At 37.0% G+C, this 12,716-nt stretch overlaps 1 protein-coding gene across 1 annotated transcript in view; it reads right to left on the bottom strand.

Moving 5' to 3' along the window:
* Nucleotides 1–11,782: 11,782 nt before the first annotated feature.
* LOC118487558 (putative leucine-rich repeat-containing protein DDB_G0290503) overlaps nt 11,783–12,716 on the bottom strand; it is an 80,347-nt gene continuing 79,413 nt past the window's right edge. The window contains exon 7 of the mRNA XM_035984499.1: nt 11,783–12,119. Coding sequence (XP_035840392.1) covers nt 11,783–12,119 — 337 coding nt within the window. The remainder of the gene's footprint in view (nt 12,120–12,716) is intronic.

Raw genomic sequence — 12,716 nt, 5'->3', positions numbered from 1 at the left:
TTGAGTATTTGTAAAGAATACAATTATAGTGGGTATGTTGGGGTTTTGTATACAAAATTGGTTACTGGCGTGGTAACATCCCATAAGTTGAGTATGACCGTACCACTGATGTTAATTGTGATGTCTTGGATACAAATGTAATTGCGGATGTGCCCTCAATACTGCAAATTGGTTTTTACTCAAACTTGATTAAACTGGGATTCACTCACCAGTATTTTCCACTGACAAAATGTTTTTAAAACGCGTTTCAGGTAACAAAATGTGAAAGCCAAATAGAAGCCAGCTGGACAGCACTGAAGGCTTGGAAAAGTGGCAATAAAGTTACCTAAGAATAAAATGGATGTTTTTATAAATAGGATGTATTCCTATGAAACGTGTGTATTGAAAACTTGGGTTTTTACCCATATGTTTAATGTTATAAACATGGTGGTTTACTCTGATTAAAATATTTCCTAACTACGATCCTGATGAAAATTTCCGCTGCCAAATTGGATAAATAAATGTGATACCACCGAAACTGGCTCACGGCCGCCCGTTCCCGGGAGATAGGGATCGGGGGTTGTGACACACAGGTGTCACAGTCTCCCCTCCTTTAGGAATTTCGTCCCGAAATTTAATTTTAGAGGAAACTTGTGAAGACAACTGTGATAAAGTTAACCCAGTGGACTAAAATGGCACGGATGAAACATTTTTGGACCTACAGGCGAAAAATGAAACCTTTGGACTAAATTGACAAAATCGCCCAAACCAGAGGGACTAAAATGGCATTTAACTCTTATATATATGTGTGTGTGTGTGTGTGTGTGTGTGTGTGTGTGTGTGAAATTGACTTCACAAGGGAATCAGATTATAAAAAGACAAAATTGCACAAATCAACTTTTATGTTATACCTAAGCTGAACTTCATACCTTTCACAATGAAATCGGCCAAACCCAACCTTTAAGTTGATGTTTTGTTACGAGGGTCAACCTTTAACACTAACTCTTTTAATATCGTGGTTAAGTTACCTCACATACAAAGCATGTGACGGTATTATGGTCTTTTCTCAGGTCTTTTATTTAATATATGTTTTTAAAGCAAAGTGAACCCCTTTTAATATCGTGGTTAAGTTACCTCACATACAAAGCATGTGACAGTTGCATCACCATCTACGTCCAAAAAGGATCCCTTCGGTGGAGAGGATGGTGTACAGCGGTAGTTGCAGGCGGTTTATCGATGAGAGGTTGACAGTAATAGTGGTGTTCGGTGGTAGTGACCAGAGATGAGTGGTGGAGTATGATGAAGGACGGTGGACGATGACGGAGGTGAGTAGTGGGGTGACCGACGACAAGAGGGTTTAGCTTGCTACTAGCAATAATCATAATGGGTTGTTTTTATATTTCCCTTTCTTGTTCTCTGTACAATCTTGATGAAAACCTCAAGAAAAAGCAACAATTATTTATCTGAATCTTGAAAATTAAAGATTTTGTTTAAAAGGTTTTCTAGTATAATTCCAAGATGTTGGGATTCAAGTTTGAATCATGTGGAAGACTGAAGTATAAGGTATTTGACGGAACTGGTGTGTCGCTATGGTGGTCTAAAAGTGTTTGTGGTTTTATTTATAAAATATATATTAAATAAGGTTATAAAGGATAAGACCATAATACCCAAACATGTTTTGCATGTGAGGTAACTTAACCAAGAAATTAAGTAGAGTTAGTGTTAAAGGTTGACCCCCGTAAGAAAACATGAACATAAAGTTTGAGTTTGGCCAATTTCATAGTAAAAGGTATGAAGTGCAGTTTAACTCTAACATAAAAGTTAATTTGTGCAATTTTATCTTATAAAAAAGAGAGCCGATATAACTCATTAATGCTTATATTGCTTTAGTAAGATAACAAGATATTGCAAAAGAATTGTTAGTTTAGTCTTAAGTACCTAGCTCTTTAATAACTTTTTTCTTTATCAGTAAACAGTAGAATTGTAGGTGTCAAGAGGATTAAAATGATGGTCTCCATTTGGTAGTGTAGGATCTGAGTTTGTTATATTTGTGAGCTTAAACAATGGAGAAACAAACAATTTGTAAATTGTAAAGTAAATAAGATAAACACACAAGTTGGAAGTTATATCAAAATTGTTTTATATTGAATTTCAATGATTTCAATCGCAGTACAATGATTATACAAACTCCCCTCAGACTGATCACTCACTTTGTTGTTCGTACAAAAGGAATCTTTATAATCAAATAGATCTCTAACAAATGAGATCTATTTATACAAGTACAAAAACTCTGCTTGCAATCAGCCTACGTCACCCTGATAGTGACATCTAACATTTCAAACAAAAAAGATTCCACAGATGTTACCAAAGATCTATGGGAATCTAACATCTGATCTATTACATTAAACATTTGTTCTAAGTTAAGTATTGTTACATTGAATAAACCTCTGTTCTTCAAATTGTTGTTGGCTTGTATCAAAAATCTGTTTGGCCATAACAGATGTTTTGTCTTCATGATCAGTGTTTTGCTTAAACAGAGCTTTGGCCTTGAACAATGATTTATTTTTCTTCAATTGTGTTACCAAAGCTTCAAACTGATCTTTGAATGTCTTCAACAAATGTTCTGATTAGTGTTCAAGATTCACTATCTTTAGGAGGAGAATGCATCATCAACGATTTATTTCTTGATCAGGAGGTCATGTTTGGCTTTTGAATATCATCTGTTCTTTTGAAGGTCCAACAATCTCCCTCTAGAATAGATGATGCCAAAACAAATGTTTCTTAAATCAACCTTTACTTATCATCAAATTCTCTCTGATCTGACCCTTGAATTGGTACTCAAATTTCATTGAGAGATAGTTATCTGGATCCTTTTCAAGTTCAAGCCTTGAAGGACTTGTAGATCTTCATTCTTGAGCCCATAAGCCCTGTTCATAGAGATCTTTTCAACTTGTCAATTAGCTCTGACTATTGTCAATTCATGGCTTGTCCTATCAGATATCCATTTGAGAATTTTGGAGCTGGATAGATTTCTTGGGGCATATGTTATTTGATGAGTTGGGGGAATTGTTTTACCAGGACTTAACCAAGCAAATCTTCTGGTTTTTGTAGGATCGGATTCTGACCCGAACGAGTCAATCAGAGGAGTTTGATCAGATACAGGTGCGGAAAACAAGTACCTGACGTAGAAACAGCTAGATATACTCTTAATTCTCTTTTCTGATTAATTTGACAGCTTTTACATGCAATTCTCACACCGGCAGCACCTCGGTATGGAATTCTAGATGTTACAAATGAGGTCCTCTCTTATGGTATTTATAGGTGAGTAGGTCCTCTTTTATGGACGTGACGAATAAGGGGACCTACTATGTACGAATAAGTGGACCTACTTTGTACGAATAAGAGGACCTACTATGTTCGAATAAGAGGACCTCCTCGTACCTCGTAAAAAGCGCCCTAATCTATACATTATAATGAAAGACTCGATCTAAGACGAAATCAACAGATGTAGTGCACCAACAGACTCCCCCTCGGATGTTGATGGAGTCGACTATCGAGTCACAACAATGCTGTGTCTTCATATCTTCAGTCTTGATCAGTCTTTGGGCTTCTCTCTCTCTATCTTCTTCTCTTTCTCTTTTATCATCAACAGACTCCCTCACTTTGAAGTTTGACATCTTTTGAGTTTATCAAGTCCAACATGCGCTCCCCCTCAAATATTGACTTTTCCTGCATAAAACTCTACCACAAACATAAGATTTATGATAAACGTTTAAGCATAAGATCATCACTTTTTACAATCCAATCAATCAATCAGATACTGATGAACCACTTGGAATTTTGACGTTTTTCTTTATCAAAACAAACACAAACACCCCAAACCAATTGTTCATCATGTTTAGCACTTAAAATTTTGAAAATCAGCTTTTCAATACCAGTCGTCGAAAATCTTTTTGACTTTTCAAAACTTTATGCTAAAACACACCAAAAATCTTTTTGGATTTTTCTGAAAGAAAATAAAATGCAGAAATAAACTATTTACAGACAATATTTTTGTGAGTTTGTGCAAGAGGATCATATCAATATATGAAACATATCACTAACACCGTTAAGCTTTAAACATTCTCAGTTCTAAACAATTTACCTAGATTGTCAGTATGTTTGTCCACTTAAATTTTCACACAGACTTCAAATGATTCGAGATACAATATTAATGTTTTAGAGACTTAAACTTAATTGTGTATCACTCCACTTGAATATACTCCTGTATCCAGATCCCAAATATTCAGTCTTACAGGTGAGTATACCACAGATGATATCTGTAAAGGGGTTATGTGCGAGGGCCGTGAGAGCTCAGGTCGATACTTCCGTATATGCAGAGAGATGACGGCTTCGACTTTTGGTGGGTCCCCTTTAGAGGGTCTTTTTTACAACAGCAATGACTATCAATTTTATTGTTTCATCGATTTGCTGAGGGCGGCGCTATGTTTCAAGCATTTTGCGAAAAGCATTATCCGGGGACTAGGTCAGTACTTCCATACAGCAGAAGTCCCGGGATAATACCCCAGATATCACTGAGTATAAAGACCTAGTATCTCAGAATACAGGACCTTTCAAACAAGATTTCGGGGGTTACCCATATATCCAAGAATAGTTACCCACAAATCAAGCAAGTTTGATTTAGGTTTATATCTCGTTTCAATTTACTAAATGTGCGAAAATCTACTGACACATCCGCAGTAAGATTGTTTATCACTTTTAAACTTTCCAATTCTTTAGCGTGTCGTGATAGTCCACTGATGTACTATCATTTCCTCTTTTACACAACAAAACTCATTTTTGATTTTATCATGTTTTTGGCTTTTTCAAATTTTCTAATGTTTTTGGATTTTCTGAAATTTTCTTACTCCCCCTAAAATGCAAACACATTAACAAAAATATGAAAACAAACTGTACAGAAACATGACAACCGATATCAAATCACCTCAAATCGCCATTCACTAGGCATAAACAATCAGAACTCCCCCTATCAACAAACTATTTTCCCATTTAGATTTCAAAACACTTAAGTTTGTTTTAATCAAAATGGTTTTTCCGGAAAATAAGTTTGATTGATTTTACCACTTGTAGATTTATCAAACAAATGTTCGGGGATGAGGTTCATCATCTTGTCTTCCAACCAAAAGTAGGAAAATACAAGTACAACTTAATGTCCTTGATTTACCATATGCAATCAAATCATCTAACCACTTGTAATTATAATCAACAAACATAAACAAACTTCTTTACCGTTTGTATGATTGACGTTACCGAATTAAATTCAAGAAAGATGCCGATTCATGCTCCACGCTTACCAACCTGGGAGCTCCGGCAAGTCCTGAGACTTACTGTTCATAATATGTACCATCCCAGTCACAAACCAGGGATGGTTCAACCTTTTCTTTCGTTGTTTTCTTCTCATAAAATTCCTTAACCCCTTTGACTTTTCGATCAATCATCTTGCCAAAGATGTGTTTTACCTTAGAGTTAAAGACCTTCTCAGCATCAAATTCCTGTTCATCATGATAAAATTGGTTAGAAATTTCAATTTTACCAATTTTCTTTTTATAATTCTCAGCCCGAAGTAATGGAAACTCCTCATCATTAACAATCGGAACTGATTTTTCAACTTTTACATCAGCTTCACATTTTGAAACAACTTGTGGCTCAACTGACTTTGTGGAATCAGTTTCATCGCTCGAAGATAGCTCCTCTGATTTTGATCCATCAGAATCATCGCTAGAGCTTTCACCAACCTTCTTAACAACCCATTTCTGATTGTCAAATTTGGCTTTCTTCTTGTAAAACTTGTTCGAACTCTCACCAATTTCAAAAATAGAATCTTTAAACAGTTTTGTTCTATCAAGTGGTGATTCGAACGCAAACACTTTCTCTTTGATTTTACGAAATACTCCCTGTTTTGATTGTATTGCATTCGAACAATCTTTTGCAATGTGTCCAACAGTGTTGCATCGGTAACAGGTTCTTGTATCCCGTTTCTGTTCGTCTTGCTTCTTTGCAAGGAACTCTTTATTTGATTCTCTCCAGAAACTTGTCTTTTCTTCTTCATCAGTTGATGTGCCTGAAACAAATGACATTTTGGATTTAAAGTCACGAACATATTTTTCATTTTTCTGTTTTTCTGTAGGAATAAAGCCTAAACCTTTCTTTTTGAAATTACCGTTATGGTTTGATTTCTTATGGAAACCTGAACCAGAACTGTAATTCTTTTTCTTGTGTAATCTTTGTTGTACTCTTGAGGTGTATTTTTTAGGTTTTTCATTAAGACATAAGTCTTTTATTTCAGAAATATTGATTTCTGTGAGTTTGAAAACCTTGTTTATCAATTCAGTTTTGACACCTCTTATTGGAAATTCTTCATCAGAATATAATTTGTCAGAATCATTCAAAGTATAAGCAACTTTAAACAATCCATAATCCAAATTAGATTTTGACAATAGAAATTTTCTATCATAAACTAATTTGTCCTGTTTTTCTGTTTGATACTGTGTGCTTGACCCAGACTTTGACTCTTCAATATCATCACTCTCTAACACATGATCCATGACTTTCTTCATCAATTGAGACTGTTGATCAGTGTCAGATGATGTAAACACAACATCAATACTTTCTGGAAGATTGACTGATGACTCTGACTCCCACTGTAAATTTGTGGCCTTTTTGACTCTTTCATCGTTTGGATATCTTGCCAAATATCCATTTTCCAGCGGGGGTGGACACTTGTTATAACTGACACCTTGCTTCTTACCAGATGTTGTCTTTACAGTGTCTTTTTTCTTGTCATTCTTCTTCTTGTCAGCAATCTTTTCCTCAACACTAACTTCAGCTGCTTTCTCTTCATTTACCTCATCGTCTTCCCATACCTTCATGCTCTCAACCGTCGGATAAATCCTGTCAATAACATAGGAAGTACATGAGTAACTTTTTAATAAATGATTAACTATCTCCGTTTCAATTCTTTGCAGCTCAAGCTTTTGTTCTAAAGCAGCACACTTCTCAATGTAGTTGTTTACAACTTTCTGCTTCGTCATAAACGCTCCCTGAAGAGTCTTCATTGCTACAGCTTGTTCTTCACTCGTTTGATTGTACTGATTCATCGTCTTATTCAGCACATCATAAGACTCCTTCAAACTGTTCAAGTTGTAAATCAAAGTGCTGTTCTGCTTCTTTACAGCTTCACAGTTTTCACACTTCACCGGAATCTTTTTCGCATCAACTTCTTCCTCAACCTTGAATTTAGGCACTTCTTTCACCTTTTGTCTTCTCACCACCGGCACCTCTTCATCATCACTGCTCACCGGTGTCTTGATCTTTTTCTTTTTCTTCTTGGCTTTTTCAGCTTCACTATCACTTTCAGCAAGCAACTTCATATCTTCTTTGTATTTTCTTGCCCAATATTCCGTATCATCATCACTATCATCTACAATCTTTGCTGTAAAAGCAGTGTAAGCTGTAGTTTGATCAGGAATATAATCATCCCAAGTGAAATTTGCCCAGCTAAAACCCTCTGGTAATCTCTCATCATCTTGATCAATCAAACAAGCTTTTCCATTATCTGGAATGTATTTATCCCAGTTAAACGACTGCTTTTGATTTGGATTAACCACACATGCTCTCTTTCCAGTATCTTCAATCACATCTCTTCCATGCGTAGTCTGAGCTTGATGTTTTTGTTGTTGAGATGATTGACCAACTTGGTGATAGATGGCTTTGCGATAGTAATCGTTGTTGTTGTTGAACGGATTTTGAGCTCCACTTGCTTCTCGGTTAGTGCACTCCCTCTTGAAGTGTCCTTTTTCCCTGCACCGAAAACAAGTGACTTTAGATTTGTCGAAACCTAAAGTAGAAACATTCGCATCACGAAGATCATCTCTCCCCGTGATTTGTTTGAATTTCTCAGCTCTCCGTAACACGCTAGCCAGACACCACTTTATGTCCATCAGCTCCATTTCTTCAGCATCTATCTGGTCGTAATCTTCTTTGGTTAACATTGGATTCCCGATACGACCTGCAACAAAACAAGTGTAAGATTCCAAAACCATTCCTAACAATGACATTTGATTTTTAGCAACTTCCTCAGAATAATCTTGATCATTTTCAAGATTTAATACAATGTTGCACTGTAATTTTCTCCCGTTTTTAGTTGCAGAAATGTTTGGATCAAAAGATGAAAATGACGTGAAACTGGTTTTGCTGTTGGACCTAGATGATGGACTTCCAGATGAATTTTTGGCACTATAGGCAGTCTCAACCTTCGGAGATAGATTTGAAGATTTCTTCTCATTTACCCCAGCCTTATAATATAACCCTATGTCCTGTTCACCATCGAAATCTTTCATTCTGGATCACTTTCCGTTGTTCCATTTCTTGAGCCTCTATTTTTTCAATGAACTTACTGAGCGTCAGATTACTAAAACCCTTCTTGTTTCTTAGCATCATAAGGTATGTGCCCCAAGTCTCATAGGGCAACGCATCAGCAAGTTTCTCTATCAACTCATCAGTGCTCTTCTCAATACTCAACCTTTTCATGTTGGCAAGCAAATTACAGTATCGTTCAATGATCTCTCTAGTACTCTCATTTTTTAACCCACGGAACAGATCGAACTCTTTCTTTAAAAGCGACTTCTTACTCTTAACCATTTCTTCACTTCCCCTAAACTTCGACCGCAAAGCTTTCCAAATCGAATACGATGTTCCATTGTGTTGTAAAAGAACCATGATATCCTCTTTCACTGCCTGTTGAAGAAGACTTAGCATCATTTTCTCATCTTTGTACTTCTTCCTAGCATCAGCAGTAAGATCTTTTATCGGAACGAGTTCTTCATCATCATTCAAAGGTCTAACATACTTTGTCTCAACACATTCCCAAGCATCAAGATAGTTTGCTTGCACCCAATTCTCAAACCGACCTTCCCAACCTTTAAATTCTTCGATGTTCATTAGTTTGGGAGGCTTTTGCATCGTCCCTGTTTCGTTTTCGAGCATTGTGGTTTGAACAGCAGTGATTGGGGTACTCGGAGTAGCGAATGCGTTGTAAAAATCTTCGTCCATTTTTCTTCGAATTTTCAAATGAGCTTTATCACTTCTTAAAAATTCCTGATTATCTTGAATTTACCTGACGATCTTGAAATACCTGACGTAACACAAACAAACACAACACAATCAGTTTAAAAATTTGTCAAATAAATAACAGTATAATACTGATACTCGAACCGATGAATATTCTGTGCGGACCGAATGTTGACAAACTGTACAGACTGAAATTGATGCGAACTGAGATCTAACTTGTCAAAACACGCGAACAACTGTGACCCGGATTAAACTCAAACGACCAGATGTACTACGAACGAACTGATAGACTTTCAAATGAACTTGCCCGACTTCCAACTGAACTGATGAACTTTCAGACCTGACGAGATTCAAACGAACTGAGCCTTTGAATGATCAAACCGGGTGAATTGGTTTTTCGATTTAGTCACACTACACAAATTCTTGGACGATCCCTTTAGCTAGTTGACTTTTTGACCACAACTACTCAAAATTCTAGGCTGATTACTTTCTCAACTCAAGACCAAAAAAATGTTCCCAAAACATTTACAATATTGCCGTTAACTAAACAAATGATTTATCTTTTATTGGACCTCAATTTTTAGACACATGGGCCATTATCATTATGGGCGGCAAACATTACAACAACACTTAAACCTCACAAATTCATTGATTGGGCCAATAGTACCACTAAACCAAAACTTTTAAAAACCAACAACTATTATTTATTTTTTTACTAATATCCGATTGGCTCCTTCCACTTAACAATTTTTTTTATTGTATAATACCACAATCACATGGGTTGGCAATAATACCACAATCACACGGGTCGGCAATATGATTGTATAACGTAATCTGACAACATCAAATCACAATATACAATTTTTAATGAACTGACACAAGCAGAAATTAAAATGAACTGACATCCTTTTTAATGAACCGACCACTTTATTAACCTGGGATTGAACCGACATTCAATGAAACTAGCAGCTGTCACGTGAAATATTCTGTCATACACTAATAGTAGCAGCTGTCACTTTATTAACCTGGGATTGAACCTGGTGCAATTGTCACGTGATAGTTTTAATTGGTAGGGCACATGTAATTAAAAAATTTTCATTGGACCTACCATTCAATTTTCATTATACTAACAAGTGATTGGGCCAAAAATTTATAATGACTTGATATTCTAATGCTTATAATTGACTTTTGATTTTTATTTAATAGGGCCGCAACTACTTTCTAAAGTGGACGGATGTCACGTGATTGGGCCGACTTCGTTAGACACATGCAACCTTTTGTATGATTTGACCAAAAACTGTTAGACTTTATTTAAGTGGCCTTTTGAGCGGATCAATGATGTCATATAAGCGAGTCTTTGAGTCATAAAAGCGAAACATGTGTAAGTGAGTCATAAAAGCGAACCTATGTTGAACTTTGAGCGGACCTCACATGACAGAAAAGCGAACCATGTGTAAGTGAGTCATATGAGCGGACCTATGAATTTTTTCCCTATAAGCGAACCACACCAATGTTTATACGAGCGGACCTTAATATTGACTAATAAGCAGATCAAAAATGTGACAATTTGAGCGAACCACAATGTTATTTGGAGCGGACCTGTCAATAAGTGACCGAACAAGCGAACCAAGTGTCTAATTATTGAACTTTTGGAGCGAATCTACCAGAAACATGTCCTAAAAGCGAACCAAATCAACTTTTTTTTAGAGCGAACCTTGTTTATGCCGTAAAAGCGGACCTGTACGTTTGACGCGAAAACGAACCGAAAAACCTCGATTTCTCCTAAACGACTAGGAGTTTCGATCTGAAACTTGATAGGGTTGTAGATCAGGTATACACGCACAACATATCCAAAAATCAGCTAAAACGGACCGTGAAATCTCGGTCTGACGAAGAAAGAAGGTGTAGAAGAAAGAATACGTGACGAAATCCAGCAAATTTCAATAGAACTCCTCCTCCTGAAGCTCTGATACCACTTGTAGGATCGGATTCTGACCCGAACGAGTCAATCAGAGGAGTTTGATCAGATACAGGTGCGGAAAACAAGTACCTGACGTAGAAACAGCTAGATATACTCGTAATTCTCTTTTCTGATTAATTTGACAGCTTTTACATGCAATTCTCACACCGGCAGCACCTCGGTATGGAATTCTAGATGTTACAAATGAGGTCCTCTCTTATGGTATTTATAGGTGAGTAGGTCCTCTTTTATGGACGTGACGAATAAGGGGACCTACTATGTACGAATAAGTGGACCTACTTTGTACGAATAAGAGGACCTACTATGTTCGAATAAGAGGACCTCCTCGTACCTCGTAAAAAGCGCCCTAATCTATACATTATAATGAAAGACTCGATGTAAGACGAAATCAACAGATGTAGTGCACCAACAGTTTTGCAACTGGATGCCCATATATCAATTCATTCCTAATCCTTTCTTTTCTCAATTCATCTTCATATATCTTTATATCTTCTGCATATACCTTTTTTGCCTTTTGAGGTAGCTTTTCACAGCTGAAGAGATATTCTTTCCAGTAGGAAGTTCAGAGGGATCAACCAGTGATCTGATGGGAAAGTCTACTTCTTCATAGTTTGGCTTTCTTGTGACTGGGGGATCCTTTGCTCTTAAAGCTTCTAAGTTCTTGTATTCTTCTTGGGTTGTTGGCTCATCCTATCAAGCCATTGACTGCATGGAGCCAAATTTTGCAGCTACTATCTCCTCCTTCATTCTTTTCAATTGGAATGCCTTTTTGCCAACTGCCTTTTTGCCTGCTTTCCAGTTGGGAGAAGTAGATTTGATCTCAAGATTGAGCTTTAGCTTTTCAATCCTCATAATTTCATATAGAAGGGCTTCTGTAGACCATCCGGTGAATGGAGCTCTTGTTGCTTTGTAAGGCTTGTTCTTCATTATGTACTCCATGTAATCTTCTCTTAATGCTCTTTTGAGATCAGGTTCACTTACAGGGCCTTGTGAAGCATTTTTGCTAACATCTTTAGCAAAATCTTTTAATCTGTTCACTTTAGTGTACTCTTTAGAAAAAAAATTGTTGAAGAAAAACACAAGATTAAAGAATGTTTAAATAAGTTTTCTTCCAAAACAGAAAGTTGGGCCTCAATATGGTGATGTTCCACCTTGGTTTTCTATGGAAAACCTTGTGGAAACTATAACAACCCTCGGTAAAACCGACACCTATCATAATAATTCCGACACCTTAATATATATATATATATATATATATATATATATATATATCAATATGTCTTTATATGTACCCCGTATGTGAAAACCGAGCCCCAAACTAGATTATACTAGGTAAAACAAATAAAAACAATAAAAGTTAAGTTGAGGCGGGCCGCGTAGGGCCTCACCTCAAGCTTAAGCGGGCCGCGCGAGTATGTACCAGGAGATCGCCAAAACCATAAGCCCAAGCGGGCCGCGTACATGTTCGGTTTAGTTGATGCGGGCCGCGAGCGAGCAAGATAGTGGCGCAGCCCGGTGATGACACGTGTCGTCATCGTGGCGAGTCTAGGGGGTGAATCGGACAAGCTAGTCCGTTGACCAGGATCAACGCGGGCCGCGTAGACCCGGCCTATCTTTCACGCGGACC

The sequence above is a fragment of the Helianthus annuus genome, chromosome 15, assembly GCF_002127325.2.
Source record: "Helianthus annuus cultivar XRQ/B chromosome 15, HanXRQr2.0-SUNRISE, whole genome shotgun sequence".
Classification (NCBI taxonomy): domain Eukaryota; kingdom Viridiplantae; phylum Streptophyta; class Magnoliopsida; order Asterales; family Asteraceae; genus Helianthus; species Helianthus annuus.
Note: the sequence above shows the minus strand (reverse complement) of the source record. Positions and strands in the feature narration are given on the sequence as shown.